The sequence below is a fragment of the Podarcis pityusensis genome (assembly GCF_964106645.2).
Source record: "Podarcis pityusensis genome assembly, chromosome: 14".
In the NCBI taxonomy this organism is placed as follows: Eukaryota; Metazoa; Chordata; class Lepidosauria; order Squamata; family Lacertidae; genus Podarcis; species Podarcis pityusensis.
The window spans coordinates 37,706,950-37,725,031 of record NC_138039.1 but is presented as its reverse complement, the minus strand read 5'-3'; the positions used below and the strand labels follow the sequence as shown (position 1 = coordinate 37,725,031).

Below are 18,082 nucleotides of genomic sequence, written 5' to 3'. Positions count from 1 at the left end.
ACAGCGCTGGCCCCCGGCCTCTTAAGTGAGATGGGCGCACAACCCTAGAGTCTGTCAAGACTGGCCTGTACGGGCAGGGGTACCTTTACCTTACACTAAATGAAAGTAAAACAAACATGCTAAGATAATTCCCTAGGGTATCAGAAAACTTTCCAATGCAAACCAATATTGTCCCAGTGCAAATTTCACTCATTTTCAAAAGAAAATCTTCCAACTCAAAATTTTCCAGGAAACCCACATTCCTGGTAAAGATTGAGAACAATGGGAAGGCTCTTTCAGAGAAACTTTTCCATCATTACCGATACTCTCACATAGGAACCCCTGATAAGTGCCCAAGGAACCCCTTAATAAATTTCCATGCAAAATTCAGGCCACTACCCTAGATGGCTCCAGCAGGAATGGATCAATGTGCTTTAAAAAAAAAAGAAAAGAAAAAGAGGTACTGATGGAAAGAGGAGAGAGAAAAGAATGATGCTTTGAGCAAAACATTAATCAGTACCAAACTAGCTAAAAAGGCAAGTCAATGTTCAGGACAGAGGGGGCCAAAAAGACTGTATGGTATTTCAAAAGCAATATGAACCCAATGTCAGCCCCATAAAGCAAAGCACTCCTCCTGAACAAATCAGATCACAAAATGTATTATTGACTATGATACTAAAGCCTGGGAGTTTTAGTTTCGGAGCCTGTCCCTATATATGTTGACTCAAGAGTAAAGGTAAAGGTAAAGGGACCCCTGACCATTAGGTCCAGTGGTGACAGACTCTGGGGTTGCGGCGCTTATCTCGCTTTATTGGCTGAGGGAGCCGGCATACAGCTTCCAGGTCACGTGGCCAGCATGACTAAGCCGCTTCTGGCGAACCAGAGCAGCGAACGGAAACGCCGTTTACCTTCACTTGCACTTCTACTTGCACTTTGACATGCTTTCAAACTGCTAGGTTGGCAGGAGCAGGGACCAAGCAACGGGAGCTCACCCCGTCGCGGGGATTCGAACCTCCAGTCTTCTGATAGACAAGTCCTAGGCTCTGTGGTTTAACCCACAGCACCACCCGCATCCCTGACTCAAGAGTAAGTTCCGTTATTATTGATTTCATTTATATTCTATCCTTTCCTCAAGATCAAGGCATCCGATTTGGTTGTCTCCTCATTTTAGCTGAAGAACCCTGTGTGATACATCGAGAGATGGTAACCTGACCATAATCACCTAATGAGCTTCATGGCCAAGTATAGATTCAAACACAGATCTCCCCAACCTAAGTTCAAAACCCTGTCCACTAAACCATGCCAACTCAATGGCTCTTCTTCCCTATATGTGCACACAGGATCCCACGTTTACAATGCAATCCTATACAATTCTGCTCAAAAGCACGTCCCTCTGAATTCAATGTGGATCACTCCTCTGGCAGTGGGTATGGGATTGCAGCCTTAACAAGTAGTCCTTCAAAGTTGCAATCCCTAACATACTTTAAGCACCCAAGTCCCACTGAACACAATAAGACCTATTTCTCAGTAAATGTGGAAAGGACTGTAGAGCGTGTTCTCAACAGCACAATCACATACATGCCAACCTTGAAGTAAGCTCCACTGAGTTCAGTGAAATGAAGAACACAAGAGCTCTGCTGGATCAGACCAAAGACCCACCAGCATCCTGTTTTCACAACAGCCAGTCAGATACCTATGGGAAGCCCACAGGCAGAATCCAAGCACAACAGTACTAGCCCCATTCATGTCCCCCAGAAACTGTGGCTCAAATGTACCACTGTCTCCAACCCTTGAGGTAGGAAACAGTCACTATGGCTGGTAATCGCAGCTAACCTTATCAACCATGTACTGTACTTTTCCGTGTGTAAGACGAGGGTTTTTTTCTTTCTAAAACAATGTTTAAAATGTGGGGTTGTCTTGGTGGGAGATTGGTGGCTGCGGCGAGGGCTGCTGTCGATCGGCTGCCGCTGCAGCAATTGTGTGGGCGATTGGCAGTTGCTGGTGGCGAGCGGGCAGACGATTGTTGGCTTTGGTGACGCGTGTTATTGGCAGCGTGGTTCAGGCGGGTGAGCAGTTTTCGACAACCCTGGGCAATCAACAACTCTAGGCAACCCACCAAAATAAGCAATCTGCCCCCATTTTCTTAATGAGGAGTCCCCAAAATAGGGGGCGTCTTATTATACACAGAAAAATACGGTATTTGTCTAAGCCATCCAACACGGTGGTTATCACTACGTCTTGCACAAGCAAATTCCATAGTTACTGAAACCCTTAGACCGATTCTCAGTGAAGCAGAACCTGCACCCTTCAGTGCCACCAATACCCCACTTTGAAATATTATCTTAAAACCTCCCAGTTCTCTGATTCAACTTTTAAAAAACAAAATTCACCTAAGCAAGGTGGGTGGGGAGGGAGAAGCACAGAAAACCAGAAGAAAGTGCTATGCTAGAAGCTGTATGATTTTTAACTGTATTGTCCTTGCTTCTCTTATTACTTATGTTATATTTTTATAGTACAGGTATTGCAATTCGAACCCCATAGAATTCAAATGGTAAGGGTTCTCCTTAGCCACATTGCGAACCACCTAAATCAAACTTACGCACCACCGTTTGGATCAAGGCCTACAGCACAAAACAAGGAAACTGTTATTTCAAGTATTAAAAGTCACAGAAAGACATCTGAGAAACAACATTTTAATAGATGAAATAAATACTCCAGTACATGCAAGATTTTTTTTTAAAAAGACACTGAAAAATAATAATTAAAAAACCCAAATCACTTTCTTGTTAAGAGTGTAATATTCCCCCACCCCCTGTTTTAAAACACTCACAGTAGCTCCCCCCCCCCAGCTTGGAAATCACATCCAATCTCCACTCTTTTCCCACTCGACACAGCCAATGCACTTCTAACCTAACACTTGATTCAAAAGTAACCATACAGAAACCAACATAAAAACAAAACAAAAAGGTAGCTACATCCATCATTTAAAGTTCTGCTTCTTTCAGACTGTATGAAAACTGAGGTAACTTTTTTTTCCTTCCTGCACAACTGAATGGTAAAATTTAGAAGGGAAATTTTGGAAGACCAAAGAAAAAGAAAAAAGTTTTAAAAGCACACCCAGCGCAATTAAGGCCCTTTCTCTATCCCACTCATCTCAATAAAACCTTAAAACTGTTATTACCACTCGCTTGTTTGTAGACCTTGTATTCTATAAAAGATGCGAAACTGAATCAACTTTGATGGTTTCTCTCTTCTTTTTTAACAATCCCTTGCCCCAAATGATCAGCCACTCAATGCTGATTTGTTTCTACATAGGTTAAAAGGTAAATCTTTTTGCTGCCTCCCCCATTCAAAAAAATATTTTTTTAAAAAAAATCAAAAGACTGGGCTGATCTACACAAATTCTTTGGTATACATAAAACAAAGGGCCAGTTGAGGGGAGCCTAAGTACATTTGTGTTAGCAGTGACCAAGGTATACCTAAACTGAAAAGATTAATTCACAGAAATTGAGTTCGCTGGCGGTAGAGTCCGAGGCGAAGATCTTTCCCTCAGTGCCTGAGATAACAGATTGCAACCATCCGAGACGGCGCAAGCCGAGTTCCGCAACCGTTCCCTGTATTCAGTTGTTTTGGAGCTACTTTCGGGGTGTTGGGCTATATCCCTGAGGCATTGGGTAAGGAGCACACAAGCCGAGACGACACTCATTGCGCCCCCTAAAATGGCGGTCTGCACGGCTTTACCTTCTGGATTGATGGTGGCCGCTTTGCCCAAAAACTGAGGCTCAGTGGCAAAGCCCACCAGCGCGCAGACAGACTGCACCAAGGGCCCGCTGAACAAGACGCAGCGGTTCCGCGTCAGCTCGCTGGGCGAAGTCTTGACCTCCTTGACGCAGGCCAATAGGGCTGAGCCGCTGGTGCTCATGCACTTGACGCTCAGCTTGAACTGCTCCTTGGCAAACTTATCCTTGGATTTCTCACTGGCCAGGACACAGGCGTCCGTCAGGAATTTCAGATTCTTGGACATGTTCTGGGAAACCTCCAGCAGGAGCTGAGGGCTCATGTCAGCCAAAGGGGTGGTCTTCAAGATCCCACAGCCGTGCTCCACCTCATGTTTGCACCGGGTCACCTTGTAGCGATCCACCAGGCCGGGCAATGCTGGCTGAGCCCCCGGGGTCTCCACCGCCGCCAGGTAAGCAGCGTGGGCAGAGCACTCCGTCAAGGAGACCACCAGGTCTCCCATCTCCACCAGGATGTCCCCCACCTCCGCGAAGCGTCCCATGTTGAGCTGGCTTTGGATGTCGTGAGTCAAGATGGAGAGGCCTTTTGTCCTGGCGATGATGGTGTCCCGGCACTTCTCGAAGGACTCCCCAAAGACGGACAGGCTATCCGTATTGACCGGCCGGCTCTCGCTGGACAGCAGCAGCAAATCCGCCACCAGCTGCATCTTGCTCTTGCAGTGGTCGCAAATGGAGATGAGCTTCTTCCGCTGCAACGCACCGCTGCTTGGGGTGGACGCCTCGCTAGCGGACTTGCCAGAGCCGCCGCTAGCCATAGCGCCTGGGGGGCACACGCATGCCTCTCGGGACCCCACAGCTGCCGCCACTCCTCCCGCTCCTGATGCCTCCGGAGGAGTCCCCACTCAGCCTGGCAGGATCTCTCTGCCTTTTCCGCACCATCATTCCATTAATCTCCGCGAGTAAAAGTAAAGTCTTTGCGGGCCAGAGGGAGAGGCGGGAGCCAGCCAGAGAGCAGCCCAATCCAAAGGGAACCTGACGCTACTCCACTTTCACAGTGAACTAATAGGCTTGGAAACAGGCGACAGGTTCCCCGACTCTTGGGAAGACTGGATCCTCAATTCCGCAACGGCATGATCAATTATCGTTCCCTTTCCTTCCCCATCTGCAGATGGACCGTTCTTTGGAGAGAAGCGTTATTAGCAAATAATCCAAATGGAGCTGCTGCAAAAATAATAACAGGAGCAATCATTTAAAATCTTTAAAAGTTTCCAGCTGAATAAATTACAGTGGCACGTTTAAATTCATGAGGAAAAGAGTTTGGGTGGGATGGTGTGTTGTTGGTTTTTTTTAAAAAAGAAAATAAATGGGAAGAGGGGCTGAAATAGGCGACGATCCTGTTACCGTTTGACTCCTTTCCAATCCAAGCTGTCCCCGTGGCCCGGAAAGAGGCGAGCCAACGCCATAGGCTCCTTTAACAGCTCCCGAGCAGGCAGGCAGGCATCTCTTCCTCTCCCGGTTGCTATCAGGAAGAACAGCAGAGGGTGTGGCCCGGCGGAGCTGTGGCCGGGGGAACTGGCCGCGCGCAGGAGGAGGAGGAGGAGGGTTGCCGCTTTGATTTGCTAGGCTGGCCCCGAAGTGTTTCGTGCGCACCTCACCTCCGGTGCAAAAGAGGACACGGCAGATCGTGGAAGGCGAGGCGAGGAGGGCGGGCGGAAAGCAACGATTTCCTCTCCCCCAACACCACCCGGATCCAGCCGCTAGTGGAGAGGGAAGGCAGGCAGGAAAGAGGGAGGGAGGGAGGAATCCTCAGCTTAGCTTGCCGCTTTTGCTTTTCTTTTTCGCCACCTCTCTCCTCTCTCCTCTCTCCTGCTTGTCGCTCCGATCACGACGCCCAGCGTCCCCGGGAAAAGCAGCGGCGGCGGCGCCGGCCCTCCAGGGGCGTGAGCGCACCCGATCTCCGCTCGACGGGGAACTTCAGGCTCTGCCCTCGAACAAGGGCGGCGGCGGCGGCGCTGGGTGGCCTTTGCAACAGCTGCTGCGGGAACCCAGCCGGCCTCCCTTCGCCTCCTCTCTCACCATATTTCCTCGCTGGGCTTTTTCTCCTCCTCCTCCTCCTCTCCAACCCTCCCCGGCTGAATCACCAACTTCTGCGGGGTGGAGGGAGGGATCACGAAAGGAGGACTCCCCGCCCGCTCGCCCGCTTTCCACTTCCCAAAGTCTCTTTTCAGCCTCGGCCTTGGGGCTCTTATCAGCTGCCTCGGCGCGGCTGCTCCTGCATGGCTGGGGAAAGGGCGGGCGCCGGAGCCAACGCGCCTGCTGCTGCTGCCTTTTTTCCCTTCCTCTCTCTCTTTTTTAATGCTTCCTCCCGGTTGCCTCCGCTGTAACCTCCCTGTAAGCCTATAGCAATCTTTTGTGCGGCCTGTCGCCGCCCTTCGTTTTAAACGCTGCGGTCTTCTCCACGCCCGCTGCTGCCTTGAAGGCTCCACCCCAGCAGGAGATGGGGCGGGTGGGAGAAGAGAAAGAGGCGGTGTCACCGCCCGGTATAACAGGCGGCGGCGGCGGCGGCGGCGGCGCCCTTGCTGTGGCCGCCGGCTCGATTGCGCTTTTACGCACGCAGATGCGCTTGGAGCAGGAGAGCCGTGGCTGTTGGTTCACACGTGGGAAGGTTCTGGTCTGTGTTTTCAGCCCACCCTGCCCTTTGATTTCCCCCCACCCCCGATTTTATTTTATTTTTAATTAAAGGAGCATAATCTATCCCCGCCCCCTTTTGCAACCTTAGCTTCCCAGCTGTCGGCGAACATTACTTGGAAGTCCTGTTGAAATCTGGGATAGCTTTCTAAGGAACCAGGCATAGAACGAGGTCTTTGCCTCTTTCCCACCGGTGTTGGAAAAATCACAAGCGTCTTTCGAGCTCTGAGATGGGCGCTGCCAGTGGTTTATTGGAGCGTTTCGAATACAGAAGCATTTCTTTTGGTTTTTCCTTATGGAGGAGAAAATGACAAGCATGCAAACCTAATGGGGTCAGCCTATGGGCACTGCCACCTGATTGGATTGTGGTTTTCTTGTTGGCCAACTAGGCTAGAGAACACTTTACTACTACTACTTTTTAAAGCGGCGTGCTCTGGTCCATGGAGTCACGAAGAGTTGGACACGACTAAACAACAACATTTTAAAATTTTAAAAGAATATACAGTGGTACCTCGGGTTAAGAACTTATTTCGTTCTGGAGGTCCATTCTTAACCTGAAACAGTTCTTAACCTGAGGTAAAGGTAAAGGGACCCCTGACCATTAGGTCCAGTCGTGACCGACTCTGGGGTTGCGGCGCTCATCTCGCTTTATTGGCCGAGGGAGCCGGCGTACAGCTTCCAGGTCATGTGGCCAGCATGACTAAGCCGCTTCTGGCAATCCAGAGCAGTGCACGGAAACGCCGTTTACCTTTCCGCAGGTGTGGTACCTATTTATCTACTTTCACTTTGACATGCTTTCGAACTGCTACCACTTAGCTAATGGGGCCTCCCACTGCCGCCACGCGATTTCTGTTCTCATCCTGAAGCAAAGTTCTTAACCCAAGGTACTATTTTTGGGTTAGCGGAGTCTGTAACCTGAAGCGTTTGTAACCCGAGGTACCACTGTATCAGCATCCTGCCATTAGTTGTTGGAAGCTGCCCAGGCTTTACAGAGATGTTAACAGTCCACATAAAATGACCAAAACAATGTGTGATAAAAGATAATTAGCAGACCACAATTTAACAAGCTATGAGTGCATAAAGGCCTGTGGGAGATGGAAAGCATGGTTCAAGAAAAGTGTTTTAATGTATCCCTGAGAGGCAAGCAAGAATGAGCGGAGGTGAGCTTGATAAGGAGAGATCAGGGGTCCCCAACATGGTCTAGGCCCTGCTCCATGTATCGTTCCCACTTCCCTCACAAACTAGGATGTGATAACTTATTTACTTACTTCTAGTTATTTATTTAGCAAGATTTAATGAAGAAAATCTCAGTGGTTTACATAAAATAGTATAAGCTGACTCTCCTTCACTGGAGAGGTCGGATGGTCATTGTCAGGGATTTTTAGATATGATTCCTGCGTTGCAGGAGGTTGGACTAGATCAGTGTTTTTCAACCACTGTTCCGCAGCACACTAGTGTGCCGCGAGATGTTGCCTGGTGTGCCATGGGAAAAATTGAAAAATTCGAAAGATTTTTTTTAAAAAAATTCAAATTTTCGCCCACTAGGCGGGCGCCGGACTGTGTCCTGGGTATGGGGTGGGTGGGGTTTTTGACCCCACCCTCGGCCAGCAGGGGCGCCGATTGGCGCTCCTCAGGGGGACACCCTCCACTTTTCTGACTCCAGCCTGGACCTATCACAGTAGGACATCATCTTCCGACTTCCTTCCCGCCCGAGCACAGTGTGCGCAGCAGCGGAGAGCAGAAGACGTTGCGACTCGAGTCACCAGGAGGACCGGAGAAGTTGTCATTTTATTTCTCTTCAGTCTCCACTGAATGCCTTGACTGGGTTAGGGACCCTTATAGCTCAGCATCAGTTGGTGGAAAGGACATGACTTTACAGGAGCAGGAGGAACTAACTGAACTGAGACAAAATCGTGGTTTCAAGCTAAGATTTGCTGATCTACCTTTGGACAGTTTTTGGTTGGATACTGCCAAGGAGTTCCCCCTTCTGGCAAACAAAGCTATTTTGACATTGCTCCCATTTTCCACTACATATCTGTGTGACATGAGCTTTTCAATGATGATTGCTATAAAAACTAAATACAGAGAGAGACTGAGAGCTGTTGACGGAGAGCTACGTGTGTGTCTTTCTTCGATTCCAGCCAGAATATCAGCTTTGTGTTCAGCCAAACAGGCCCAGGTTGCGCACTGAATAAAGTATTTTATAATTTTTCATATTTCTGTTTACTTACTATTTCATAATAAAGTAATTATAAAATACTTTCTTTGTGTTTATTTGATTCCTATTCAAGAGAATTACTTTATATATAGTCAATATTGGCACAGAGTTAAATTTTTTAACATTTTCTAATGGTGGTGTGCCTCGTGATTTTTTTCATGAAACAAGTGTGCCTTTGCCCAAAAAAGGTTGAAAAACACTGGACTAGATGACCCATGGGGTCCCTTCAAACTCCACTATTCTATGATCCATTAAAAACAGCAATTAAAAGCAAACTTTTAAAAGCAAGTAGATGTAATAAAATTGTGAAAATACAGGTAAAACCAACAGTTTTGGAAACAAATGTGCCTAATATTGCATGTCCAGGTAGGTTCATCTAAACAGAAAAGTTTTACAACTGTAAAAGTTTTTTAAAAAAATCAAAAACATTACATCATCTCATCATCCCTGACCGTTGGCTAGGGCTGATGGGAGTTGGAGTCCACTGGTGGGCCACTGGTTCTCCACCTAGGACCTTCAACGTGCAAGCGCCTTGTCTTGTCTTTGAGCTACACCTTCTCCCATGGCATGTTTATGTATATTTCGGCAACTAAATTAAGCTCAACTTGACATTTCAAGGCATGATCTGGTGTGAATGGAGATGGTACTATCAAAAGCAAAGGGGCTACTTTAAAAATTATAGGTACGGTAATCTATGGGTCTGGAGAATATAAACAATGCCTCTGTGAAAAGTCAATCTAAAGCATTTCAATATACTCCGGAAGGCACCCAGAGTCACTGCAGGACATAACACTTCAATTATATAGTCCAGCTCAGGAAGGGTGGGGGTCCGTTTATTTTGTGCTTGTGCACTGTAGTCTCCTTTGATGTTGTTGTTTTTTTTTTTTTTAAAAAAGGCCTTAAGGGTGCGCCTGCAAATTCCTGTTCATGGTGGTGACTCGTTTTTTTTAATCAGTCATGTTATCCATGCAGACTGCCCTGAAAAGTGCTTATGTTTTTCAGCCTAATAAGACGTTGTGACTAAAGGCATCCAGACATTGTCTGCTGTGTTTCTGTATTTGGCGCGTAAAATGATATTTGTCTGTACACCAAACTGGTGACTTTTCTGTGCACAAAGCACTAATAAAGTTACATACTTTTATTTTCTTCTTCTTTGACCAAACTGTGGGAGGCAGTGGAGGACAGAAGTGCCTGGCGTGCTCTGGTCCATGGGGTCACGAAGAGTCGGACACGACTAAACAACAACAACAACATTTTATTCTTCAGAAGTAAATATCTATCTGCTACTTTGGGGAAAGTAACTTAACAGAGCAATCCTAACTACAGTGGTGCCTCGCAAGACGAAAAGAATCCGTTCTGGGAGTCTCTTCGTCTAGCGGTTTTTTCGACTTGTGAAGCAAGCCCATTGACGGATTAGCGGATTAGCGCTATTAGCGGCTTTTAGCGGCTTTTAGCAGCTTATCAGCTTATCGGATAAGCAGATAAGCGGCTTAGCGACTTAGAAAAAGAGGGGGAAAAGGAAAAAAAAAACCCAGGAACTCGCAAGACATTTTCGTCTTGCGAAGCAAGCCCATAGCAGATTCGTTTTGCGAGGCACCTCCAAAACGGAAAACTCTTTCGTCTAGCGAGTTTTCCGTCTTGCGAGGCATTCGTCTTGCGGGGCACCACTGTATAGCAAGCCAGTGTAATTTTGGGATCCTCACAGTAGAGAGGTTGATGGGCATAGCTGTCAACTTTTCCCTTTTCTTGCGAGGAATCCTATTCAGAATAAGGGAATTTCCCTTAAAAAAAGGGAAACGTTGACAGCTATGTTGATGGGAGTTGCTGTCTTTTTTCAATGATGTCTGTTGTGGTCTTGGCTGTCTTGGCCTCAGCAAAGAACCATCTCTCCCTGGGGGAAACACACACACACACACACAACACCTAGATCAGCAAACAGAAAAGATACTTAATTATTTTATTCATATACTGTACCATCTTTCTGCCAAGCTGCTGCTTGTCAGTGTAGACCAGGGTTTCCCAAACATGAGTCTCCAGCTGTTTTTGGACTACAACTCCCATCATCCCTACCTAGTGGGACCAGCGGTCAGGGATGGTGGGAATAGACAATGCTGGGCTTAGATAGACCAACATTAAAATAAAATAAAAACACAGAATTTAGATAATTGCTAGGCTTTGTTAAGTATAAAATGTTTTGTTCCTATTATTTTGCTGCCGGCCTTCATGTGTTTGATAGCCACCATAGTATTTCTTCTGGAAATGGAAAGGCAGTATATAAATTTAAAATAATAAGAATAGGCATTAAGGAGAATGCATGGTTGGCTGGATTCTGCACCTACGGTTCTCAGGTTCTCTGAGTGTTTCGGGAGCACGGAATACGATATTACTGTATTATTATTATTATTATTATTATTATTATTATCACCCTCACCACCATCATTATATTTTATTTGTTATTATTTTTATTATATTTATTACATTTGTATTCCGCCCTTCATCCAAAGATCCTAGGGCGTTTCACAACAGAGAAATATGGTTTCCTCTTTCCCTTCAGAAACAAATGTAAACGGAAAGTTAGTTTTGTTCTATTCAATTTCGAAAACATGGTTCGTCCCGCTCCCCCCGCAGGCTGAAGTGGTACAGCCCTCTGCCCCTCGTTCCTTCCGGCACCTTCCCACTCGCCCACCCTCCTCCGCCTTGTAGCTTTCAAATCTGGCTGCCCCGCCCACTTCCCCTCCCGACGCATGCGCAGAACTGGCAAGGGGGCGGGATCGGGGCGGAAGAACCTTCTCCGGCCAGTGCCGGCGGCGTCGCGCGTCGGGACAAGATGGCGGCGTCCTACAGATGGCTGGGCCTGGTCTTGGCGCTGTGTGCCGTGGCGGCCGCGGCCTCCGGAGCCGAAGAGCCGAAGGAAAAGTCCCCTGAGCAGGCGAAGAAGGAGAAGAAGAAGAAAAAGGACATTCGGGACTACAACGACGCCGACATGGCGCGGCTGCTGGAGCAGTGGGAGGTATGTCCGTGAGGGAAAAGGGGGCGCAGCGGGGACCCCAAAATGGGGGGGAGGGGCGTCCCCACCGTCTTCCTCGTCTAGTTCCTTGGCAAGGATTTGGGGCTGGAGTGCAGGTTCGTTGCGCTCGCCAAGGGTTGTATCCAACCCCAGTCCAACCCCCCCCCCCAGAAAACTGACAGAAATTAGAATTAGAAGAATTAGAAGGGACCCTGAGGATCATCTAGTCCAACCCCCGCAATGCAGGGATTGGCAGGTATCCCATTCAGGGATCGAACCTGCAACTTTAGCGTTATCAGCATTATTATTGTTATTGTTATTTATTTATTTATTTGTGCCCCGCCCATTTGACAGGGTTTCCCCAGCCACTCTGGGCTGCTTTCAACATATATGTGTGTGTGTGTGTGTGTGTGTATATATATATATATATATATATATGTAACTCTATATGTATGTATATACACACACACATAATATAACATTACACATGAAGAAGCTTCCCTATACATGCTCTAGTCTAACCAACTGAGCTATCCAGGCTTAAGTTATTTTTATTTATTCATTTAGTAGGGTATAAATATTCTCAACTGCTTTTATTAAAATGTAAAACAAAAACATTTCCCATTGTTTTTAAAGAGGACAGATTAAAACAAGACATTTAAAAGCATTCGAGAGATGATTAAAATCAGCAGTAGCAGAAAGCATGTGTGACTTGTGTGTGCCCGGTCCATTAATTTCAGTGGGTGTGCTCCGAGTAGGGCATGGGCACAGGCCGAGGGGGAATAGGGGGAGAGAGGTTGGTTTGAAGGGGGTGAGGTTCGAGCCTAGACCTAGTTTAATTGAATGTGGGGGTGGTGAGGAAATAGTCCTGAAGGAGAGGCTGCCTCTGAGCATGTGTGGAGTGTATTGGTCTTCATTAGGGAAGAGTAGGGTTGGCAACCGCACTGTGATCCTATAAGAAAACCAGGTACAGTATTATGGAAGTCAGAACACTTCCAGTACTTTTCCTGGGGTGTACTGTCCTTGCAATGCGTGAATCTTAAGTTGCAGTTTTCAGGTTCATAAAAGTAACATTAAGTTCAGTAGCTCGAACTGTTTCAGTTTTGTTTTATGTTATACATATGTTTGTTTGTTTTATGATATATGTATATGTGTGTGTTATATAGAGAGCGCAAGAGTGCGCCTGGATAGTTCAGTTGGAGCATGGTGCTGATAACGCCAAGGTTGCAGGTTCGATCCCCGCATGGGACAGCTGCCTATTCCTGCATTGCAGGGGGTTGGACTAGATGATCCTCAGGGTCCCTTCCAACTCTACAATGCTATGATTCGTATATGCATGCTGCTTTGAGCAGAGTATGGGTTTTAAAGTTTAAATTAGGAGCTGTTCTCTGAAATAGGAACAGGAAGCAGGCCTACTGAAGAGTTTAAAGGACTGTAAGCAGACCTCGATAGTAATTAGCACCCCCTTTGCTTTTGTAGTGACAACCACCAGTGCATTTTGTATAGCAAAATAAAGCAGCAGTTTCGTATGATTTGGCTCTGCATTTTGCACTAAGGCTTTTGGACACTTTTCAGGGGTAGCCCAAGATAGGCTGTATTGCAGCAGCCCAATTTCTTTAGTAACCAATGCACATGTGATTAGCGGGTTAAACTTTTCCCAGGTTAACTCTGCCCCCACCTGTCTAAATACAAAGCTGGATCCAAGAGTAGTCTGAAACTGCTTATGAGTTTCATGTAGGTAGAATACCTATTTTTAAAATCAGTTTTCTCATTAGCGCTCCCTTTTCTGAATTAATATTTCATTTTGCTTCCCACATCCAGACCCTCCGTGATCTCTGGTGCTGTTAACTAGCTTGTTGAGTGAGCTGCTTGGCACATAAAGTAATGCCATGCACTCATCCAGAGTGCTAAATTGAAAACCAGATTTCTATTTCTGAAACAGAAAAAAGTTGTGTTCTATTATTTCAGCAAGTAGAAAGCTGCATTAGACAAACGGTTTCTACATATGCATACAAAGTGTGCATGGTCTTCTAAACCTGAGATCTTTCAATAAGCCTAATTTTTCTAAGACATACCTTGTTGCATCAGGATACGACAGCCCATTCCAATGCATTCTTAAGTGTTCCTGTATTTTGTTTCCAACACAGAAAGATGATGATATAGAAGAAGGAGATCTTCCTGAGCACAAGCGTCCATCTGCACCAATAGACTTCTCCCAGCTTGACCCGGGCAAGCCTGAGAGTATCTTGAAGATGACCAAGAAAGGGAAGACTCTTATGATGTTTGTCACTGTGTCAGGAGAACCTACAGAAAAAGAGACAGAGCAAATTACTAATCTGTGGCAGGGAAGTCTTTTCAATGCCAACTATGACGTACAAAGGTAAGATTTTTGTCTTGGAGTTGCACACCTGCCCTCACTTGCCTGGTTTAATTTTCATTTTGTATGGGCTGTGTTTATATGTATGACCACCTAAATTACTGCATGTTTTAAATTTATACCTTCTTTCCTGTATTTTGATCTGTATTAATGAGGATATGAAAAATTGTTTAAAAGTTTTCAAAAGAATGGCATGCTCAGTTAGGAAGATGGATAAAGTTATCATAATTAATAGCTTTATTTTGTCTTTTTCCTTTCATGTAACCTTCCCCCTCCTGAGACAGAGGCGCAGTGCTTATTCTTGCTGAGTGCAGTCTAAAGCAGTGTGGAATTTTATTAAAAATTAGTAAAAAAAATTCTAGCAATTTTCATTTGGTAAAAATAAACTGTTGAAATAGTCTCATATTTTCCTATATGAGGAAGGAAATAATCTAGACCCCATTATGGCTGCAATCTAATATAAACCTACCTTATAAGTCCCATTGAACATAGTAGGACTTAACTGTCGTAGAAACACACTTGGATTAGTTTGGAAAAGCGTAGTCGACTTTAAAACCTGTTACAATTTGCCAGTGGGCTGTGAAAATGGATGTTTGTGGCTATTTATAGGTAGTATTCTTCTCACACTGTTTGTCCCTTTGGATACAAATACGTCTGTGTGTGTCCCGGCCCCCCCCCCCGCCCCCGATTGGAATTTGAAGAAACGATGTAAGAAAAGCCACCCTGTTCAAAGCCCTATCTAGTCCAGATACCTATTTCCCTCAGTGGCCAACCATATGCCTGTATGAAGCCAGCAAGCAGGACACCAACCATACTCTGCTGCTGTTCCCCAGCAGCTGATATTCAGAGATACTACTTCCAGTATAAGAGGGAGAAATGTATCCATTGTGACTGGTTGCTATCTGTAGTCTTAGCTGCCATGAATTTTGTCTAATCCCCTTTTAAAACTGTCCAAATTGGCGGCCCCCACCACATCTGGCAGCCGTGATTTCTGCTGTTCAATTACGCACTGTGTGAAGAAGTGCTCCGTTTTGCCTGTCCTGAATTTTCCACCATTCTATGGGAGGAATTGTTGTGGAACTGAGCAGCTCTTTATTATGTTGTTTTCAGCTCCTCCCAGGAAAGCCATGGAGCCAAATATCTGCACCTGATAGGTGTAACTCATAAAAAATATGCTTGAGAGAAGTAGGAGGGATTACTGTACGTGACTTCACTTGTATCCTACCCAGCTATCCAGCTTTGACAACATGGAGCTATTTAAGTGTACTACAAGGATAAATTCCTGTGAAATCTTAATATATAAGCCAACATTTTAACATTAGCATACATAGAGGCTTTTTTTTAACCCCTAAGCATTTGTTAGCCAGATATTTTGCATTTTTCCATTACATCTAAAATAAGCTGAGACCCATCTATTCTAGCAGGGATGTGAGATCCTTTTTCAATCCAGTGACCGCATTCCCTTTTGGGCAACATCCAGAGTGCACATGCTGATCGTGGGCTGGGCCAGAGGCAAAAAGAGGCAGAGAAACAAATGCAAACTTTACCTTTCTACAGTAAGATAGTTTCTGCACGTACCCTATGGCAAAGGGCCATATCACAGTTCAGGGACAGATTCTCTTGCTAGGCAGTAACATTCAGCGTGCAAAGCAGGGCCAGTGCGGGATGAAAAGGGTTCCAAGGGCCAGATAGGGAGGCTTGGAAGGCCACATTCAACCTTGTGCCTGACGTTCCCCATCCTTTGCTGCATCTGTGTGTCTTCCCTCTACCATAAATTTGAATAAGAAATGCAATAGCCTGTATTTTCACAAGGTAGTAAATTATAATATTCTTACTTATGAAGGTAATGAAACCTGCAGTGCAAGTTTTGTTTTTCCCCCCATTCTGAGACAAACACCTCTTGCTTTTAAGAAATGCAACACACCACTTAATCCTTGGGGTTATTTATCATTGCTTTTTTTGCAAGGGGTGGGGCGGAGGCTCTTCGCTACCTGAAACATAAATTTTCAATACTTCAAAGGCCAGGCACTAATTGAATGCCCTTTTAAAACCTAGGTTTATCGTCGGTTCAAATCGTGCCATCTTTATGCTGCGGGACGGAGGCTATGCATGGGAGATCAAAGACTTTCTGATAAAACAGGAGAGGTGTGCGGACGTAACACTGGAAGGTCAGGTGTACCCTGGTAAAGGAGCCAAGGAAAGCGAAAAAGGGAAAAATGAGACCAAGCCCGAAAAATCCAAAAAGAAAAAAGATACTGAAAAGAAACATGGACCCCTCAAAGATGACAACCGTGCAACCAAACCAAAAGAAGAGCTCTGATAAGTTAATTTGACTCTAGAGGAGGATTGGTGGGAAGTTTAGGAAGGAGGAAAATAGGGTGGCCTTTCTGGGTTTCAAATCAAGGGACCAGTTTACTTATTAATGAGAGGCATTTGTTCAGTAACAGCAACGTTAATGCTTAACATCAGTGGATTGCTTCTTTTAGATCTGGAGTTGGTATATTGTGCCTTGTCTACTTTCAAGCAGTTGGTTTTTTTCAAACAGTTGTCTGTTTAAAAGTTTAAAACAAGCACCTGTGTGTTTACCTTCAGTATTACGAACATTCCTCAAAGGATGAGAGGGGAAGAGCTGTTGCAGTTGGAATTCTGCCATCAGCTATTTTGGAGGAGTCAACAAGGTGAACGTTTCGTTGGCGATAAGAAACAAGACTTAACTTTCTAGGAGTTTCTACCTTTGCAATATTTTCATTAATGAAAATAAATGATACCCCTTCTTGAAAGTGGCAATCTCAGAGTGTCAGCTGTGGTGCCAAAGCAGATTCTGGAAAGCACAGGTTTGATGCATGCAATGAGTGTTTTTATGTAAGTTGGTTTCACTACTGATCGTCAAATGCCCAGCTGAAGTGGGAATAAACTCGTCTATTGAATTAACAGATTTAGGGTTTCCATAGACTAATGGTGGGCCAGTTCACTTACTCCAACCTTCCTCAACCTGGTGCCCGCCAGATGTTTTGGGCCACAACTCTCATCACTTTCAGAGCATTGGGCGTGCTGGCTGTGGCTGTTGGAAGTTGTAGTTTAGAACATCTGGCAGTAGCCATGTGATAAAAGACTGAGCCAATCCAGTAAGAGGAATGTAACAAGAATAGCAAATGTATCAAGATGCAATTAACCCTGACACTAATTGAAGAGCTTAATTCCAAAAGGTGCTTAAGTCAATTTTGACCAGTATTCCATTTGGAAGAATTTTTTTTCTGACTATAGTGGTACCTTGGCTGTCAAACTTAATCTGTTGCAGGAGTCCGTTCGACTCCCAAAATGGTTCAAAAACCAAGGTGCAGCTTCTGATTGGTTGCAGGAGCTTCCTTCACTCAATCGGAAGCCACGTCGGACGTTTGGCTTACGAAAAATGTTTACAAACTGGAACACTCACTTCCGGGTTTGCAGCATTCAGGAGCCAAATTGTTTGGGAGCCAAACCATTCGAATATAAAGGTACCACTGTACAGTCTTTTTGAATGCCAACACAATTTTCAAGGCTTTTATACAATTTTATACAAGTTCTCCCCCCCCCGCCCCTAATTTGTAGCACTCATGGCAAACATCTACAGGCCAAAATTGGATTTTTTTTGTCAAAATTGACTTAAGCCCCTTTTGGAGTTAAGCTATTCAATTGCAATTGGGCTCAAGGCATTCCAGAATTGCAGTGACTATAAACTGGGGGCTTACTCTGTTTAAACACAGAGGTTGTGCTGGTTTCCTTCTTAATGTTAATTTGAAAGAATACTGCCTTGGTGCATAAGTTTATTTCAAATCTGTGGACACCATATTAGATCATACCACATTTGATCTTTTTGAATATAGCTTGTATTTCTCTGGTGCCAAAAATACTTCCAATACTCTGGGTGCCCTAATTTGTTCATTCATATATAAAGTTGGTAGATAATTGGGAAAATATTGCTGTCACCATGAACACTCCCTCCAAAATGTCAATAAATTTGTACCTTTTTCAGAACAAATTTCTGTTTGGACACGTGGAAGCCTGTGTCTGGACACAGCTGTCTTGTGATGTCTGTA

The 18,082-nt window shown here is 45.3% G+C and overlaps 2 protein-coding genes across 2 annotated transcripts; one reads left to right on the top strand and one right to left on the bottom strand.

Moving 5' to 3' along the window:
- Nucleotides 1–2,656: 2,656 nt before the first annotated feature.
- Nucleotides 2,657–6,915, bottom strand: TLNRD1 (talin rod domain containing 1). Its single transcript, XM_080980512.1, has 2 exons — nt 5,118–6,915; nt 2,657–4,937 (listed from the first exon to the last, which is right to left on the bottom strand). Exon 2 carries the CDS (start codon nt 4,529–4,531, stop codon nt 3,473–3,475), a length of 1,059 nt encoding a protein of 352 aa, XP_080836638.1. The 5' UTR covers nt 4,532–4,937; nt 5,118–6,915; the 3' UTR covers nt 2,657–3,472.
- Nucleotides 6,916–11,402: 4,487 nt separating this feature from the next.
- Nucleotides 11,403–18,024, top strand: MESD (mesoderm development LRP chaperone). The gene is made up of 3 exons (XM_080980573.1): nt 11,403–11,632; nt 13,777–14,009; nt 16,062–18,024. The coding sequence occupies exons 1-3, from the start codon at nt 11,450–11,452 to the stop codon at nt 16,324–16,326; spliced, it is 681 nt and encodes a 226-aa protein (XP_080836699.1). The 5' UTR covers nt 11,403–11,449; the 3' UTR covers nt 16,327–18,024.
- The last annotated feature ends 58 nt before the right edge of the window (nt 18,025–18,082 follow it).